The following is a 15,513-nucleotide window of genomic DNA, read 5'->3' as shown; positions in this document are numbered from 1 at the left end:
ATTCCTCCATGCAGATCTCCTCTAGAGCAGTGATGTTTTGGGGCTGTTGCTGGGCAACACGGACTTTCAACTCCCTCCAAAGATTTTCTATGGGGTTGAGATCTGGAGACTGGCTAGGCCACTCCAGGACCTTGAAATGCTTCTTACGAAGCCACTCCTTCGTTGCCCGGGCGGTGTGTTTGGGATCATTGTCATGCTGAAAGACCCAGCCACGTTTAATCTTCAATGCCCTTGCTGATGGAAGGAGGTTTTCACTCAAAATCTCACGATACATTGCCCATTCATTCTTTCCTTTACACGGATCAGTCGTCCTGGTCCCTTTGCAGAAAAACAGCCCCAAAGCATGATGTTTCCACCCCCATGCTTCACAGTAGGTATGGTGTTCTTTGGATGCAACTCAGCATTCTTTGTCCTCCAAACACAACGAGTTGAGTTTTTACCAAAAAGTTATATTTTGGTTTCATCTGACCATATGACATTCTCCCAATCTTCTTCTGGATCATCCAAATGCTCTCTAGCAAACTTCAGACGGGCCTGGACATGTACTGGCTTAAGCAGGGGGACACGTCTGGCACTGCAGGATTTGAGTCCCTGGCGCCGTAGTGTGTTACTGATGGTAGGCTTTGTTACTTTGGTCCCAGCTCTCTGCAGGTCATTCACCAGGTCCCCCCGTGTGGTTCTGGGATTTTTGCTCACCGTTCTTGTGATCATTTTGACCCCACGGGGTGAGATCTTGCGTGGAGCCCCAGATCGAGGGAGATTATCAGTGGTCTTGTATGTCTTCCATTTCCTAATAATTTCTCCCACAGTTGATTTCTTCAAACCAAGCTGCTTACCTATTGCAGATTCAGTCTTCCCAGCCTGGTGCAGGTCTACAATTTTGTTTCTGGTGTCCTTTGACAGCTCTTTGGTCTTGGCCATAGTGGAGTTTGGAGTGTGACTGTTTGAGGTTGTGGACAGGTGTCTTTTATACTGATAACAAGTTCAAACAGGTGCCATTAATACAGGTAACGAGTGGAGGACAGAGGAGCCTCTTAAAGAAGAAGTTACAGGTCTGTGAGAGCCAGAAATCTTGCTTGTTTGTAGGTGACCAAATACTTATTTTCCACCATAATTTGCAAATAAACTCATTAAAAATCCTACAATGTGATTTTCTGGATTTTTGTTTCTCATTTTGTCTGTCATAGTTGAAGTGTACCTATGATGAAAATTACAGGCCTCTCTCATCTTTTTAAGTGGGAGAACTTGCACAATTGGTGGCTGACTAAATACTTTTTTGCCCCACTGTATATACTACCACCGGTGGAAATATGTCTTTGTCTGTGTAGCTGAATGACCCAATGGGTGAATATATACTTGGTTTGAGCTTCACCAACTGTCTGTGAAATTTTACAAGATTCATTTAGAACCTAACAATATCCACCAGTTAAAAGTGCTGTTAGATTCCAGTCTGGGGATTCACTGACTGATTAATATTCAAACAATTGATTATCTTATTCAGCTTTCTTTTTTCTCTCCTTTTTTTAACTTATTAATGAGCAATAGTGTAATAGTTGAGAACAAGTAAATAAATATAGTTGTTTCCCAGCACTGTTCGCTTCTGTTGGCTAGCCTCCATGCTTACCTGTTAGGAGCACCATTCCCATTGCTTGTGGTCACTTTGGCCGCTGTGCTGTTGGCTTTGTTCACTGGCTTCGCCGCCCCCTGAGATTTATCCTTGGATCGGTCTACCAAAACACAAAGCAGCAACAGCATGAACACAATGGCCCTTTCAATAAAACAAAAGTCCCCATGCTAATTCAAACTATAACACCTGTCGGGGGGGGGGGGGGGGGGGGGGTTCTAATATTTCCCCTTCAGCTTATCTTGTGACAGAAGGGAAGACCCACTCACCAGCGTCCTCGCAGGCTCCCTCCTCCGTCTTGCTGGCGTTGGTGGCAGGCTTGGCTGTGGTGCCAGGGCCGTTCAGCTGGCTGGCAGTGGTGGCGCTACGCACCGGCTGCTCCTTGTGGTGGAACTCATTCTCAGGGACCATGTGCACCTTCCTGCCTTTCAACTGGCCAGAATAGCTGTAAGATGCATGGAGAGTTTACACAAGGTACAGGCAGGGCAATCACACAGCATCACACCCCATACACATGCCAAACTAAAACTCCCATAGACACAGCACAGAAACACAACACTCCCACCTAAGCAATTAATAAGATAATATCTTTCCACTTTCTCTCACACACACACACACACACACACACACACACACACACACACACACACACACACACACACACACACACACACACACACACACACACACACACACACACACACACACACACACACACACACACACACACACACACACACACACACACACACACACACACACACACACACCAGGGTTTCCGTTAGCCGGTAATGGCCAGCTTTTATCTAATACAACATTTGAAAACACAATAAATAAAATTGGTGCTAGCCAATTGTCCGAAAAAAATAAATCCCATTACAAAGGAAAGCTTTTTAGCCTATTAATTGATGGAAATACATTTGACTGGTCATGATTATCGGTCTATAGGTTCATTTGCATAATTTAGTGGAATGAAATTGGCGCGTGTGTACAGTATATTCATTATGTATCTTATCACATGTGTACAACATACAGATAGAGGCTTTGAGTGGAAGTTCTGTCAGACAGCGGAAGAGCTGCTGCTACAGCATCTTGTGCTGCTTTCAAGACAACTGGGAACTCTGGAAAAATACAAGGTCAAATCATGACGCCAGCAATCTTCAGGTCGGAAAGTCGGAGCTCAAGAAAGAGGCCCGAGTTGAACGACCGTTCAAAAGATTTTATTTTCCCAGTTGTCTTGAACACACTGAAAGTCAGAAGTCCGAGTTCAATTTTTTTTTTTACGCAACATCAAACTGCAAAGGCAGGCAGGCTTCATCAGCGCATCACACACAAATTTGCAATGAGCTGGAGGTAGTACGCATTTTGAAAACATACTTCATTGTTTGAAACCTGAACGTTTTGATATGAGCCATGTCTTACCTCGCTTCAAAGTAGGCTATTAGATCTCCTCTCTTTCTAAATTTCAAACAGATATTTTCATCTCTGTCATATGAAACCGCTCACATGTGCAGTGCCCTTTTGACAACAGTGTTTTCCCGCTAATTGCAGTATAGAACAAACATTTGTGCGTAGCCTACTGCCTTGTGAGCATGGATGCGCTGATAATGTGAAGAAATAATAGTTTATTCATATTTTAAGCTAAACGTTCTGATCTGTTGCATCAGACTCATTGCTTTTTAACATCTTTTTATGTAGCCTAGGGCCTACTGGTTGTATGAATCTGGGATCTATCGTCCCACAACTGTTACAGAGACTGTTTGAAACTTGCAATTTCTTTCTCGACAAGCTGACCAACAGAATAGGCAGCCTAAACTTTTCTATGAAAATAGATTGATATAGGCTAATGATTTTGCTGTTTGTTACCGGTACTTATCTTATTGGCTGATGAAAAGTAAATGTGGACAGTTATTCTAACATGTTCAAAGTACACATCAGAATTCAGTAAGAAGGACAGCACATCGTTGCATCCTCGACTTGCATGTTCTGTTAATATGAATGACCATATTCTAAAAGGTGATTTCTGTCATTCTGAGCGCTGTAGGTGGAAACCCTAATCAGGTTACGCACCCAATGCAAATTAAAATGTTGCCGTCAAATGGCCGGTGCCACATTTTCCAAACACACACACACACACACACAAATATACACGGGACCCGTGTGTGTCTCTAAGTGAGGATTTGACAGGTACATCCCATAAAGCTTTGTAGAGGATTGTTTTATCTGTCTCCAGTGCTTTACAGCAGCATCACGTGACCAATTGAGTCCCATTAAGCCTCATCCTCTACTACTGACCTCAAGACAAAGTACCTAGATCACTTATCTGGTCTCAAAACTCTGTTTAGATAATCCACAACAAGTACTTCCCATTGTAAATAACATCTGGATAAAAGTGCAACTAAACCTTCCCTAACAATAATTCATCCAATACCACGTCATCTATATCCCTGTAGTTAAAAGTACACACCTCTATTTAACACCACCCTTTGTGGGTACTAGCTACACAACAAACCTAACAGCAAAACGCTTGCCACTTGCACCCCACAATAAACTAAAACCCCACAATGCTAGTGAACTGTCTGACTGTGCTGCACTGGAAACAACATGGCTGGTGGACTCTGTGTTACCCCATAGCCAACGCATAGAGGTCTGGCCTCTTCTCCTTCTCCTCCAGACAGATCTTGTGGACGCGGCACTCCAGCGCCTGGCCCAGGTTCAGCACTTTGGGGTAACAAGGCAGGATCTTGGTCAGCACGATGAGGATGTTCCGGATGTGGGTGTACTCCCCCGTCTCCAAGCAGTGGACTGATGCCTGGAGGGCACAGAGGGAGCGAGGGGTATATTGTTACTGCTGCATCCACATAATCCACTGACCTCTGATTATACTGTACATACAGAGGAGACAGGAGTCTTCATGTTTCAGGAGCTTCTCACTCAGAGCGGGTACAACTTCCTGCTAGCATCGTTTGTTACGTTTATTTTTCAATTAAAGTATTACATTCTGAACAATGGTAGTAAATTAATTAGCAACAGTCATCAAAATTGTTAAAAGGTTTAAAAAAACAATTATAATAAATGCAACAGTTGGACAATGGATGATGAGACTGCAAACTTTTAGACTGTTTAAAATCCATCAGATATTGACTAAATTATAGCACATAAGACATTGTACTGACACGGACAAATAATGATTGGAGTTTGGTGGGAATTCATGGTATTCTATTTATTGTCAAATTTCACCTTACTTTTCTTAGAATGCACTCATATACATTTTTTAATAGTATCAGGATTAAAAATATATATTTTGTGTTAAAATAAAGACAATTATATGTGCCTCATTTTCATAAATACACCGGGTGTATTTACATATATGAAACATTAACATAAAGGGGTGGAATAGGGAGCAACGACCAACAAACGTGCTCCATCTAGGCCTACCTGCACTCACCTGCGGCGTCTAGACTGACTCATTAATGACTGTTATTACAGTAATTACTGGGATGTGGTAGTCAAGAAATTGTCATACGATAATTGTCATGCAAATTGTTACCAGTCTCACGGTAATTTACCGTTAATTAACAAACATGTTTGGCCCACCTTTAAAAATAAATAAATAGGCATTTCTTTTTTAACTAGGCAAGTCAGTTAAGAACAAATTCTTATTTACAATGACGGCCTAGGAACACTGCCTTGTTCATGGTCAGAACGACAGATTTTTACCTTGTCAGCTCGGGGATTCGATCTTGCAACCTTTCAGTTAATGGTCCAACGCTCCAAGCACTAGGCTACCTGCCTAGTCCAACGCTCCAAGCACTAGGCTACCTGCCTAGTCCAACGCTCCAAACACTAGGCTACCTGCCTAGTCCAACGCTCCAAGCACTAGGCTACCTGCCTAGTCCAACGCTCCAAACACTAGGCTACCTGCCTAGTCCAACGCTCCAAACACTAGGCTACCTGCCTAGTCCAACGCTCCAAGCACTAGGCTACCTGCCTAGTCCAACGCTCAAAGCACTAGGCTACCTGCCTAGTCCAACGCTCCAAGCACTAGGCTACCTGCCTAGTCCAACGCTCCAAGCACTAGGCTACCTGCCTAGTCCAACGCTCCAAGCACTAGGCTACCTGCCTAGTCCAACGCTCCAAGCACTAGGCTACCTGCCTAGTCCAACGCTCAAAGCACTAGGCTACCTGCCTAGTCCAACGCTCAAAGCACTAGGCTACCTGCCAAATCCAACGCTTCAACCACTAGGCTACCTGTCAGCCCCATGGAGCATCTACATTTTAAAAAGTGGAATAAATCCATTTAATATAGCCATCACAATAAAACATATTATTTATTTAGTTGTGATAGGCCTATAAACCTGGGAATGTCTTAGAAATGAAAACATAAGGGCTGCACTCTGATCCTTCCAGTGGGGAGAGAGAGACAACTACATTGCTGCTTGTATAGCAAGAAAGTTACGGGGTATCGAATCAATGGAAGACAGAATTAAAAAGTGAAATGAGAAAGAAAAGCTACAACAACCTAAAGCCAACAGGTAGGCTGCTATTTACACTACAATCTGTGTGGAGACTCACTGTACGACGGTGAGAAGCACAGTAACGGGATGGCTAGCCTCAATTAGCTAACTTCTCTCGGGTTTGATACAGTCAAGACGATATCATAACCGCCATCGATAAGAGACATTACTGTGCAGCCGTATTCATCGACCTGGCCAAGGCTTTCGACTGTCAATCCCCATATTCTTATCAGCAGACTCAACAGCCTTAGTTTCTCAAATGACTGCCTCGCCTGGTTCACCAACTACTTCTCTGAAAGAGTTCAGTGTGTCAAATCGGAGGGCCAGTTGTCCGGACCTCTGGCAGTCTCTATGGGGGTGTCACAGGGTTCAATTCTCGGGCCGACTCTCTTCTCTGTATACATCAATGATGACGTTCTTGCTGCTGGTGATTCTCTGATCTACCTCTACGCAGATGACACCATTCAGTATACCTCTGGCCCTTGTTTGGACACTGTGTTACCTCACCTCCAGACAAGCTTCAATGCCATACAACTCTCCTTCCGTGGCCTCCAACTGCTCTTAAATGCAAGTAAAACTAAATGCATGCTCTTCAACTGATCGCTGCCCGCACCTGCCTGCCCATCCTGCATCACTACTCTGGACGGTTCTGACTTAGAATATGTGGACAACTACAAATACCTAGGTGTCTGGTTAGACTGTAAACTCTCCTTCCAGACTCACATTAAGCATCTCCAATCCAAAATTAAATCTAGAATCGGCTTCCTATTTCGCAACAAAGCATCCTTCACTTACCCTCGTAAAACTGACCATCCTACCGATCCTCGACTTTGGCGATGTCATTTATAAAACAGCCTCCAACACTCTACTCAACAAATTGGATGCAGTCTATCACAGTGCCATCCGTTTTGTCACCAAAGCCCCATATACTACCCACCACTGCGACCTGTACACTCTCGTTGGCTGGCCCTCGCTTCATACTCGTCGCCAAACCCACCGGCTCCAGGTCATCTACAAGTCTACGCTAGGTAAAGCCCCGCCTTATCTCAGCTCACTGGTCACCATAGCAGCATCCACCCGTAGCACACGCTCCAGCAGGTATATCTCACTGGTCACCCCCAAAGCCAAATCTTCCTTTGGACGCCTTTCCTTCCAGTTCTCTGCTGCCAATGACTGGAACGAATTGCAAAAATCACTGAAGCTGGAGACTCACTAGCTTTAAGCACCAGATGTCAGAGCAGCTCACAGATCACTGCACCTGTACATAGCCCATCTGTAAATCGCCCATCCAACTACCTCATCCCCATACAGTATTTATTTATTTATCTTGCTCCTTTGCACCCCAGTATCTCTACTTGCACATCTACCATTCCAGTGTTTAATTGCTATATTGTAATTACTTCGCCACCATGGCCTATTTATTGCCTTACCTCCCTTATTCTACCTCATTTGCTCACATTGTATATAGACTTTTTTCTACTTTATTATTGACTGTATGTTTGTTTATTCCATGTGTAACTCTGTGTGGTTGTATGTTGTATGTGTCGAACTGCTTTGCTTTATCTTGGCCAGGTCGCAGTTGTAAATGAGAACTTGTTCTCAACTAGCCTACCTGGTTAAATAAAGGTGAAAAAAAAGTAAAAATAAAAGACAGGTACTATGTAATCGGATGGGATGATAAATAACTAGCAAGAAGTTAGTTTAGTGCGAGATAAGTGGTTACGGTCTCTCCCTCCGAGCCTGCTCAAGCCTCCCGTGTCTAAAAGCCAATTTATGCTTGCTCCGGGAATGCAAACCGGAGGCTCCGTACGGAGGGTTTGATGCAATTGTGGAGCCTCCGGAGGCTTGCAGAGGACAAATCGAGCTCCGTACGGCATCGCCTTATGCCTCCCAAATTCAATCATGAAGTGTTTAGAGAGTGAATAAAGGGACAATAGAGTGCTGAGTACCAGGCCATTAGAGGGCCATTAGCAAGTTTGTTAGGCTACTCATCAGGGCCATTCATTTGCACAGTTTTGGATTGGGATTACCTTGACCAATGGTCACAGGGAATTTGACTGCAGTCATGACTCGTGACTGCCAGTGTTGCAGTAATACAGTCACCGCATCAGCACTACTGTTGTTGTCACCTTCTGTTGCATAACACAAGTGTTTCAATAGCAGGGTACCCTCAGATTAAAAATCAACAGGCTTGGCTCTAGATTACACCCATCTATGCATACTTTACATTGTGAGATCAGACATAAGGTAGCCTAGGGTGGTAGGTAGCCTAGCGGTTAAGAGCGTTGGGCCAGTAACTGAAAGGTCCCCCTTGCCGGCAAGGTAGAAAAATCTGGCGTTCTGCCCTTGAGCAAGGCAGTTAACCTCCAACAACAACTGCTCCCCGGGTGCCGATGATGTGGACGTCGATTGAGGCAGCCCCCTGCACTGCTCTGATTCAGAGGGGTTGGGTTAAATACGTGAGGCACATTTCAGTTAAATGCATTCCGTTGTACAACTGACTAGGTATCCCCCTTTCCCTTGATAATATCCCTATAATCCAAGTGTTCATATTCAAAGTTGCTTTCATTTCTGCGCATCTAACTTGTAAACATGTCAACTGTATTAAATTAGTACTTTTTTCAATTCCACAATAAATAAACAGCCATCAAAATAAAGGGATCTTTCTTGTGATGCAATTGTCGACACGATGCGTTAAATCCCAGACAAAGCTTCAGCATTCTTATAGATGTTACAGAAAGACAACGCATTCCGTTGAGCCCATTTCAGCCATTACCGGCATGTGTTTGACAGGTCATTACAAACATTTTGGCAGTCGTAACATTAACGGGAAAAAACGACAGGCACAAACAAGAGTATGAAAGAGTAGTAGGAGTAAAATGAAAGCAATCAATCCAGCAAGATTTAGGTGACAAGTGGATTTTGCATCCATCACACACAGTAAATAGATGGCTGAAAGACAGCTCCTCAGGTTGGAGGGGCATGCGTGTTGCTAAATGAATAGCAGTTAATAAGACAAATAGACCAGATTGACTTCTTCAGAAGGCTTTGAAACAAAAGGAGGAACTCACTTTAGTCAGCTTGTAGTGCCATTTGTGCACCACGTGTCTGAAGTTCTCATAGTCCAGCTGGTCGGCTTTGTTCCCTCCGTCGAAGCCTGTGGCTCTGAAGATGGTCAGGAAGCCTGGGTAGTTACCACACTCCTTGAAGAGGGGACAACACACAGACAAGATGAAGAGGGGACAACACACAGACAAGATGAAGAGGGGACAACACACAGACAAGATGAAGTGTTAACAATGGTTCCATTTGCATTGCACAGCTTCCACACTTGTGTGAATGTTAGTAATATCAGTAGATAATGTTGCCCAGCCTCAAATCAACTCCTATGCCCTAGGAGGCCGATACCCTATGCACTTGAGATCTGAGAAGATGTAGTGTGTGAGAGAGAGAGTGAGTAAGAGAGCGAGAGGTGAGTAGTGGGTACCTTCTCGTAGACAGCACGGTCGCTGTGCCAGCGGGTCACAGTCTCCAGCATGCAGCACAGGAAACGTCCATAGCGCCGCGACTCGTTCTCTGTGCAGCTGGCCACCGTGTAGATGATGTCAGAGAACACCTGCAGGGAAGACCACGCAACACAGTTAGGAGGTCAGGACAGAGTAATGAAGTGCTGAAAATCCCATGGTATAATAACATGTGACAACCAGAGACAGTAGAGGGCAAAGAGGCAGAAAGGGGACAGAGATGTCTCACCCGGTCATAGCAGAGCAGGGTGCAGAAGTTGGGAGCCTTCTGCTGGTGCACCAGCTCCACAAAGCGGGCGCAGTACACAGCGTCGATGGCAGAGAAGATACAGCGAGGGAACAGACACAGCTGCAGGAACTTAGTGATGGTCTCATTCTTGGTGGATTCTGAACGAGGGAGAAAAGAGAGGGAGGGAGAGAGGAAAAGTATTTATAAAAAGGAGGATGGGAGAAGAACAGTGAATTAGAATTGCAGTCAACTAACTCCCATGACTCATCTTTTGAGTCACTAATTCTTCAAACAAGATTTGAGAAGGCTCAAAAACAAACTCCTTTAAAATGTCATTAGCTTGGGTTAGCTGTACAAAGAGATCGTTAAATATGACAGACGTGTTTGTTAATGAAATGGGAGAGTTGACAGCTGCCAATAACCCACATCCACCAAAACGGACTATGACACCATTACATCAAACAACTCCATATTAATGTAATTACTTCGGTCATGGTCATGCTTGTTAACTGGGCTAAAACAAACAAGATGGGGCTGGTTTTGAGGCGCCTCCTGGGAGCTGAGGGGGCTTAGCAGTTCTGTGGTGTTACTGTCCCAACAACAGAGCCTGCTCTAAATGGGAAGAGGAGGCTGGGTGAGGGAGGGTCTTCTGGGATGAGTGCTGTGAGGGGCAGTAAGCAGTGTGGACTTGTGTGAGAGAGAGAGAATCTTACTGGCGAGGAGCCAGTTGTCCTTCTCCAGTTTGAGGCGGTGCAGGACCCTCTGGACGTGCTCCAGCTGTTTCTTCTCCTCCTCCTGCAGCTTCTCCTGTAGGGCCGTGCAGCGCTCCTTCTCCTTCTTCTTCTTGTTCATGGGCTGCAGACACACAGAAGACACCAGACAGACAGGCTGGTTAGTGTGTGTTCATGGGTTGCAGACACACAGCAGACACCAGACAGACAGACAGGTTAGTGTGTGTTCATGGGCTGCAGACACCAGACAGACAGGCTGGTTAGTGTGTGTTCATGGGCTGCAGACACACAGCAGACACCAGACAGACAGACTGGTTAGTGTGTGTGTTCATGGGCTGCAGACAGACAGCAGACACCAGACAGACGGACTGGTTAGTGTGTGTTCATGGGCTGCAGACAGACAGCAGACACCAGACAGACAGGCTGGTTAGTGTGTGTTCATGGGCTGCAGACAGAGAGCAGACACCAGACAGACGGACTGGTTAGTGTGTGTTCATGGGCTGCAGACACACAGCAGACACCAGACTGGTTAGTGTGTGTTCATGGGCTGCAGACACACAGCAGACACCAGACAGACGGACTGGTTAGTGTGTGTTCATGGGCTGCAGACAGACAGGCTGGTTAGTGTGTGTTCATGGGCTGCAGACAGACAGCAGACACAAGACAGACGGACTGGTTAGTGTGTGTTCATGGGCTGCAGACAGACAGGCTGGTTAGTGTGTGTTCATGGGCTGCAGACAGACAGCAGACACAAGACAGACAGGCTGCTGCTTAGATGGGGTGAACACATACACAGAGAGAACACTAATAACAACTTGGAGCTGAAGCACAATACAATTACAGTGCAATTATCATAACTCTCCAAGTCAAGTGATAATTGGAGACCATTGCAATTCCACCACAATGAACTGTGTGACTGTGTTTGGAGGGCATTTAATGAGCTATTGATGAGGGAGAGATTAACTGGAAGATGAGAAAATTCTCTGTGTGCTGCAGTATTGTCATCAAGGGGTCTGATAGATGCCTGGGGTCCTGTTCATTAGGCACCAAACAGAAGAAAACGGACTGAAACAGGGAGGGACTACTTGGACTTGTCCACTACATGGTTAAATAAGAAATGCTCATTTACATTTTCCGTAGCAAAACCTTTTCAACTGTTGTCCATTGTGTGCTCTAAATGAACACACCCCTGATGATGTGACTCACCACATCAGGGTTCTCCTCGATGGCCTTGACCTGGACCTGGAGCTTCTTCACCTCGCGGTCGTAGGCGTTGTGTGGCACGGCCAGGTCGTACATGGTCAGCGACCAGAAGGTGGCGTAGAACTGGGGTCGGAGGTCGTCCCAGACACGGGGCGGGTGCAGGGACACCACAGCCTCATGCACCGGCGACATCACCAGCTCGCACGCAGCCACATACTTATGGACCTTCTGCTGCTGCCGGTTGCCCTTCTCAGCTTTCTTCAGCTCATCATACTTAGACTGGGGAGAGAGGAGGGGACACTCAGTTACAGTCTCCTTTACATGGTAAGATTCACAAACGGATTGATATACAGTATGTTTCAGTATAGGAGATTACACAGTCGGATTCTCCCTGGCTGTGAGAGCAGCAGCCTGGATCAGCCTGATCTGTGGTTCTGTATTATACATGACTCCCAGCAGAACAGTGGGTCTGATCTGTTCCCAGACACAAAACCTGACTGAGTCGGTCTCCTCATGAGGAATGTGTGTCAGATGTGATTGTTCAGATGGCGTGACCATGTCGTGTGACGACAGCAGAGGGGGAACTCAGCATGTTTCACGCCCGGCCAGGGGGACAGTAAATCAGGTTACACAGCACATGAGAGGAGGGCGGCTGTCGCTCTCTGGAACTAAACCATTCTTCTTCCAGGACACTACGTGGCCAGTGTTCTCAAAGCATTACAGTGCATATCAATTCAAGGTTGCAGTCGTATGAGTTTGTATTGAATTTATTTGTAGTGTCCTGGATACATATACTCACTGTGGATGTATCCATTGGTCATACTGTACAAGCTAAAGGTGAACTACCAGAGGGAAGGAGACTACTCACCAGGATCTGATGTCCATACATGGGGCGTGAGAGGAAGAAGGCAGCGTCGTGGGGGGTGTGGAACTGGTTACACAGGATGTCAATGGAGGGAACACGCTTGATGTAGTCCTCAGTACTCAGGTTGGAGGCCAGGAAGCCACCAAACTGGACCAGGGTGTCGTGACACTGTAGCCAGGGGACATGGCGGGGAGTCAGAGTGTGTCCAGAATGGCACCCTAATCCTTCTTTAGTGCACTACTTTTGACAAGGGCCTGCATGGCCTCTGGTTGAAAGTAGTGCTCTATATAGGAAATAAGGTTCTATTTTTGACACATCCCAGAAAGTTCATTCTCCCTTATTACACAGCCATGTACGTGTGTTATTAATCCCACAGTTCCTTATTTGTTTAAGGACACAACCTGGGTCATTAAAACCATCCATCAATGTGGCCCAATACGGCACACAGAGGCAATTTTGTGAGATTATCGACGAGGAAAGCTCACAGCTTCCAGGCAACTTGGGGGAATTAAACTAAACATAAATTGTCAGCTGTGTAATGTTTAAGAAATGTAGTAATGAGGAAAAAGGAGAACTCCATTCCCCTGATGTAGCTTATGGACAAGACTTGAAGTTACCCTCTGCGGGTTATGAGTTCATACCTGGTCGTAGAGCTTTCCCACCAGTTTGAGGTGTTTCTCGCCCCCCTCTAGAAAGACCACCCCATTGCGTTGCTGGGCCATGAGGAGACAGAGGGGCAGAGCCAGCTCATGGTCCAACAGGGCATCCTTTAGACGCTGGGACGACTTCTTAGTGTTACGGATCTGACCAAAGTAACCACCCTGGGGACATAAAGAAAATAGAATTTAACTTTTTTAAGTCATGCTTAGCAATAGCCAACTAATATAATGTGCCTCAGCTTTGAGCTGGTCATGGTTTATAGTTTCAACGTTTAAGTCAGACTAAAGATGGCCCAGTACCTCAGCTTTGAGCTGCTCCCCTCCAGTCATAGCCTCCATCTGCTCTGATGTCATCTCATCCGTGATCTCGATGCCGGCCATCTTCTGCACCACCTCTTTTAGAATCAGCAGGTCAAAACTGCAGTGGGGGAAAACACAACAGAAGTATATTTGTGAATGCGTACAAACAAATAATATGTGCACATACACAAAAATAAACACGTGTTAACAACCATGGTTGGGCGAAAATAATGGTAGGAGTAGCTAAGGACAGCACAATAATAATAGTAGATTCCAGCAAATCTACATAATTCATTCTGTTCCATGCTGTTTCATGGGCACTATGGCAGAGTGCCACCTCTATTTATTTCCCCTGCATTCCTGGCCCTGGAGAAGGACTGATCTGAACTGATGGGAGAGGGAGGGAGGAAACAAGAGAAAGTTGCCATGGAGCCCAGTGTGATTCACTACCTGCTGACTCCAGCCATTACAGGGAGACCAGGGCTGTGATAATTACCCTCCCCTCCTCCTTCCTCTATGGGTGCCCAAACACAGTCAGCAGCCTCCTCATCAACACCACATTACTCAGCAGCTCTGCCCAGGCCAGGGCCCTGCAGGGAGGCACAACAATGGCCAAGGCCCCTCTCTCTCAGCCCAGAGTCTAGCCAAACAGAGACGGAGGGGAACCAGTTGACTGACTACGAACAACAAACTCCATCACTATGAATCACATCAGAGCCAGCAAGCCAATGAGGTGGCTGCCTGCCTGATGAGGAGTTATTCTTACCTCTTCCCTGCTTTCAGCGTATTGGTCACATACTGGAGGAGGCCGGCCAACTCGATTGGGTATTTCCTGAAAACCGCTCCACACAGACTAGCCAGGCCTGGATAGGAGACAGGAGAAAGGTCAGCAGTCCATTAGTTAGCAAGCAGACATATGTTGCATAAACACAGTCAACTAGAGTTGTACTGGGATGGACCTACATGGAACAAAAGCACACCCTAATGCCCCTTTGACAATAAAGCTGATTTGTGACATCAGGGTCATATTCGGTAGGGCACACTGTAGTAAAACATTTTGTACCGTAAAACGAAAATCTGTGTTCTTATTGGACAAGTTCAGGTGGTACCTCCCTTTTTCACACCATTTCTAAATATTTTGTCCTGAACACAACCCAAGTCAAATAACCCCCCACATTGCTGTAGTAGCGAACTCACTCTGAAGCCAGGAGGATATCGTAGTGTCGTCATGTTTCATCTTCTCTTTCTCTGGATTGGCCAGCGCTTCAATAATGCAATCTATTGTCAATGAGTTAAGGGGCACAACACGGCAAGTCTTAATAGATTCTGACTGCTATGGCTGGACTAAAGCATTCCAAATACATAGTTAAACAAAGTACTGAATGTGTATAAATACATGAGTCACAAAATGGCAGAGTAAGGATACAGGCCATGACATCATAGTTGAGTGAGGTGAGGTATTTGAGGGAGTCTACCACTGGACCGATGAGGTTGTCATACCACTGGATCTGAGATAGGATCTGAGAGAGGAACAATAATACCTGGTTAATACAACACAGACCAGAGTGAGGCTCTCTCCACTAGCCTACCTATTGTTCCTGAAGTAAGGAGAATTCACCATCTTCATCAAATGTTTTCATCATTTATCTGCAGAGAATCGCCAAAAAGCCTACCTGTATGCAAATTAGGGAGACAAATGACCAATTCAATAGGCTACTGACGAGTCACTCACTTTAACGTCACTGTCTGGCAAGTCCTGATGGGACTTCAAATCAAAAAATATAATACAAACAAGATCTTTAGTTTACTTGTCCAGATGCGATAGCATGGACTTAACTAGGTTGTATGATTTATGAATGGC

The 15,513-nt window shown here is 45.5% G+C and overlaps 1 protein-coding gene across 3 annotated transcripts in view; it reads right to left on the bottom strand.

The window, feature by feature from the left end:
- Window positions 1-15,513, bottom strand: part of LOC139537318 (THO complex subunit 2-like) — an 86,754-nt gene that overhangs the window by 18,390 nt on the left and 52,851 nt on the right. For all 3 annotated transcript variants that reach the window (XM_071338486.1, XM_071338488.1, XM_071338489.1), the window contains 14 exons: window positions 15,079-15,172; window positions 14,850-14,930; window positions 14,419-14,515; window positions 13,653-13,770; window positions 13,335-13,514; window positions 12,697-12,861; window positions 11,832-12,107; window positions 10,608-10,749; window positions 9,895-10,052; window positions 9,629-9,757; window positions 9,213-9,344; window positions 4,252-4,436; window positions 1,894-2,069; window positions 1,625-1,727 (listed from right to left, as the gene is read on the bottom strand). In XM_071338486.1, the coding sequence (XP_071194587.1) occupies window positions 1,625-1,727; window positions 1,894-2,069; window positions 4,252-4,436; window positions 9,213-9,344; window positions 9,629-9,757; window positions 9,895-10,052; window positions 10,608-10,749; window positions 11,832-12,107; window positions 12,697-12,861; window positions 13,335-13,514; window positions 13,653-13,770; window positions 14,419-14,515; window positions 14,850-14,930; window positions 15,079-15,172 (2,036 nt within the window). The remainder of the gene's footprint in view (window positions 1-1,624; window positions 1,728-1,893; window positions 2,070-4,251; window positions 4,437-9,212; window positions 9,345-9,628; window positions 9,758-9,894; window positions 10,053-10,607; window positions 10,750-11,831; window positions 12,108-12,696; window positions 12,862-13,334; window positions 13,515-13,652; window positions 13,771-14,418; window positions 14,516-14,849; window positions 14,931-15,078; window positions 15,173-15,513) is intronic.

This window comes from Salvelinus alpinus, chromosome 13 (genome assembly GCF_045679555.1).
Source record: "Salvelinus alpinus chromosome 13, SLU_Salpinus.1, whole genome shotgun sequence".
Classification (NCBI taxonomy): Eukaryota; Metazoa; Chordata; class Actinopteri; order Salmoniformes; family Salmonidae; genus Salvelinus; species Salvelinus alpinus.
Note: the sequence above shows the minus strand (reverse complement) of the source record. Positions and strands in the feature narration are given on the sequence as shown.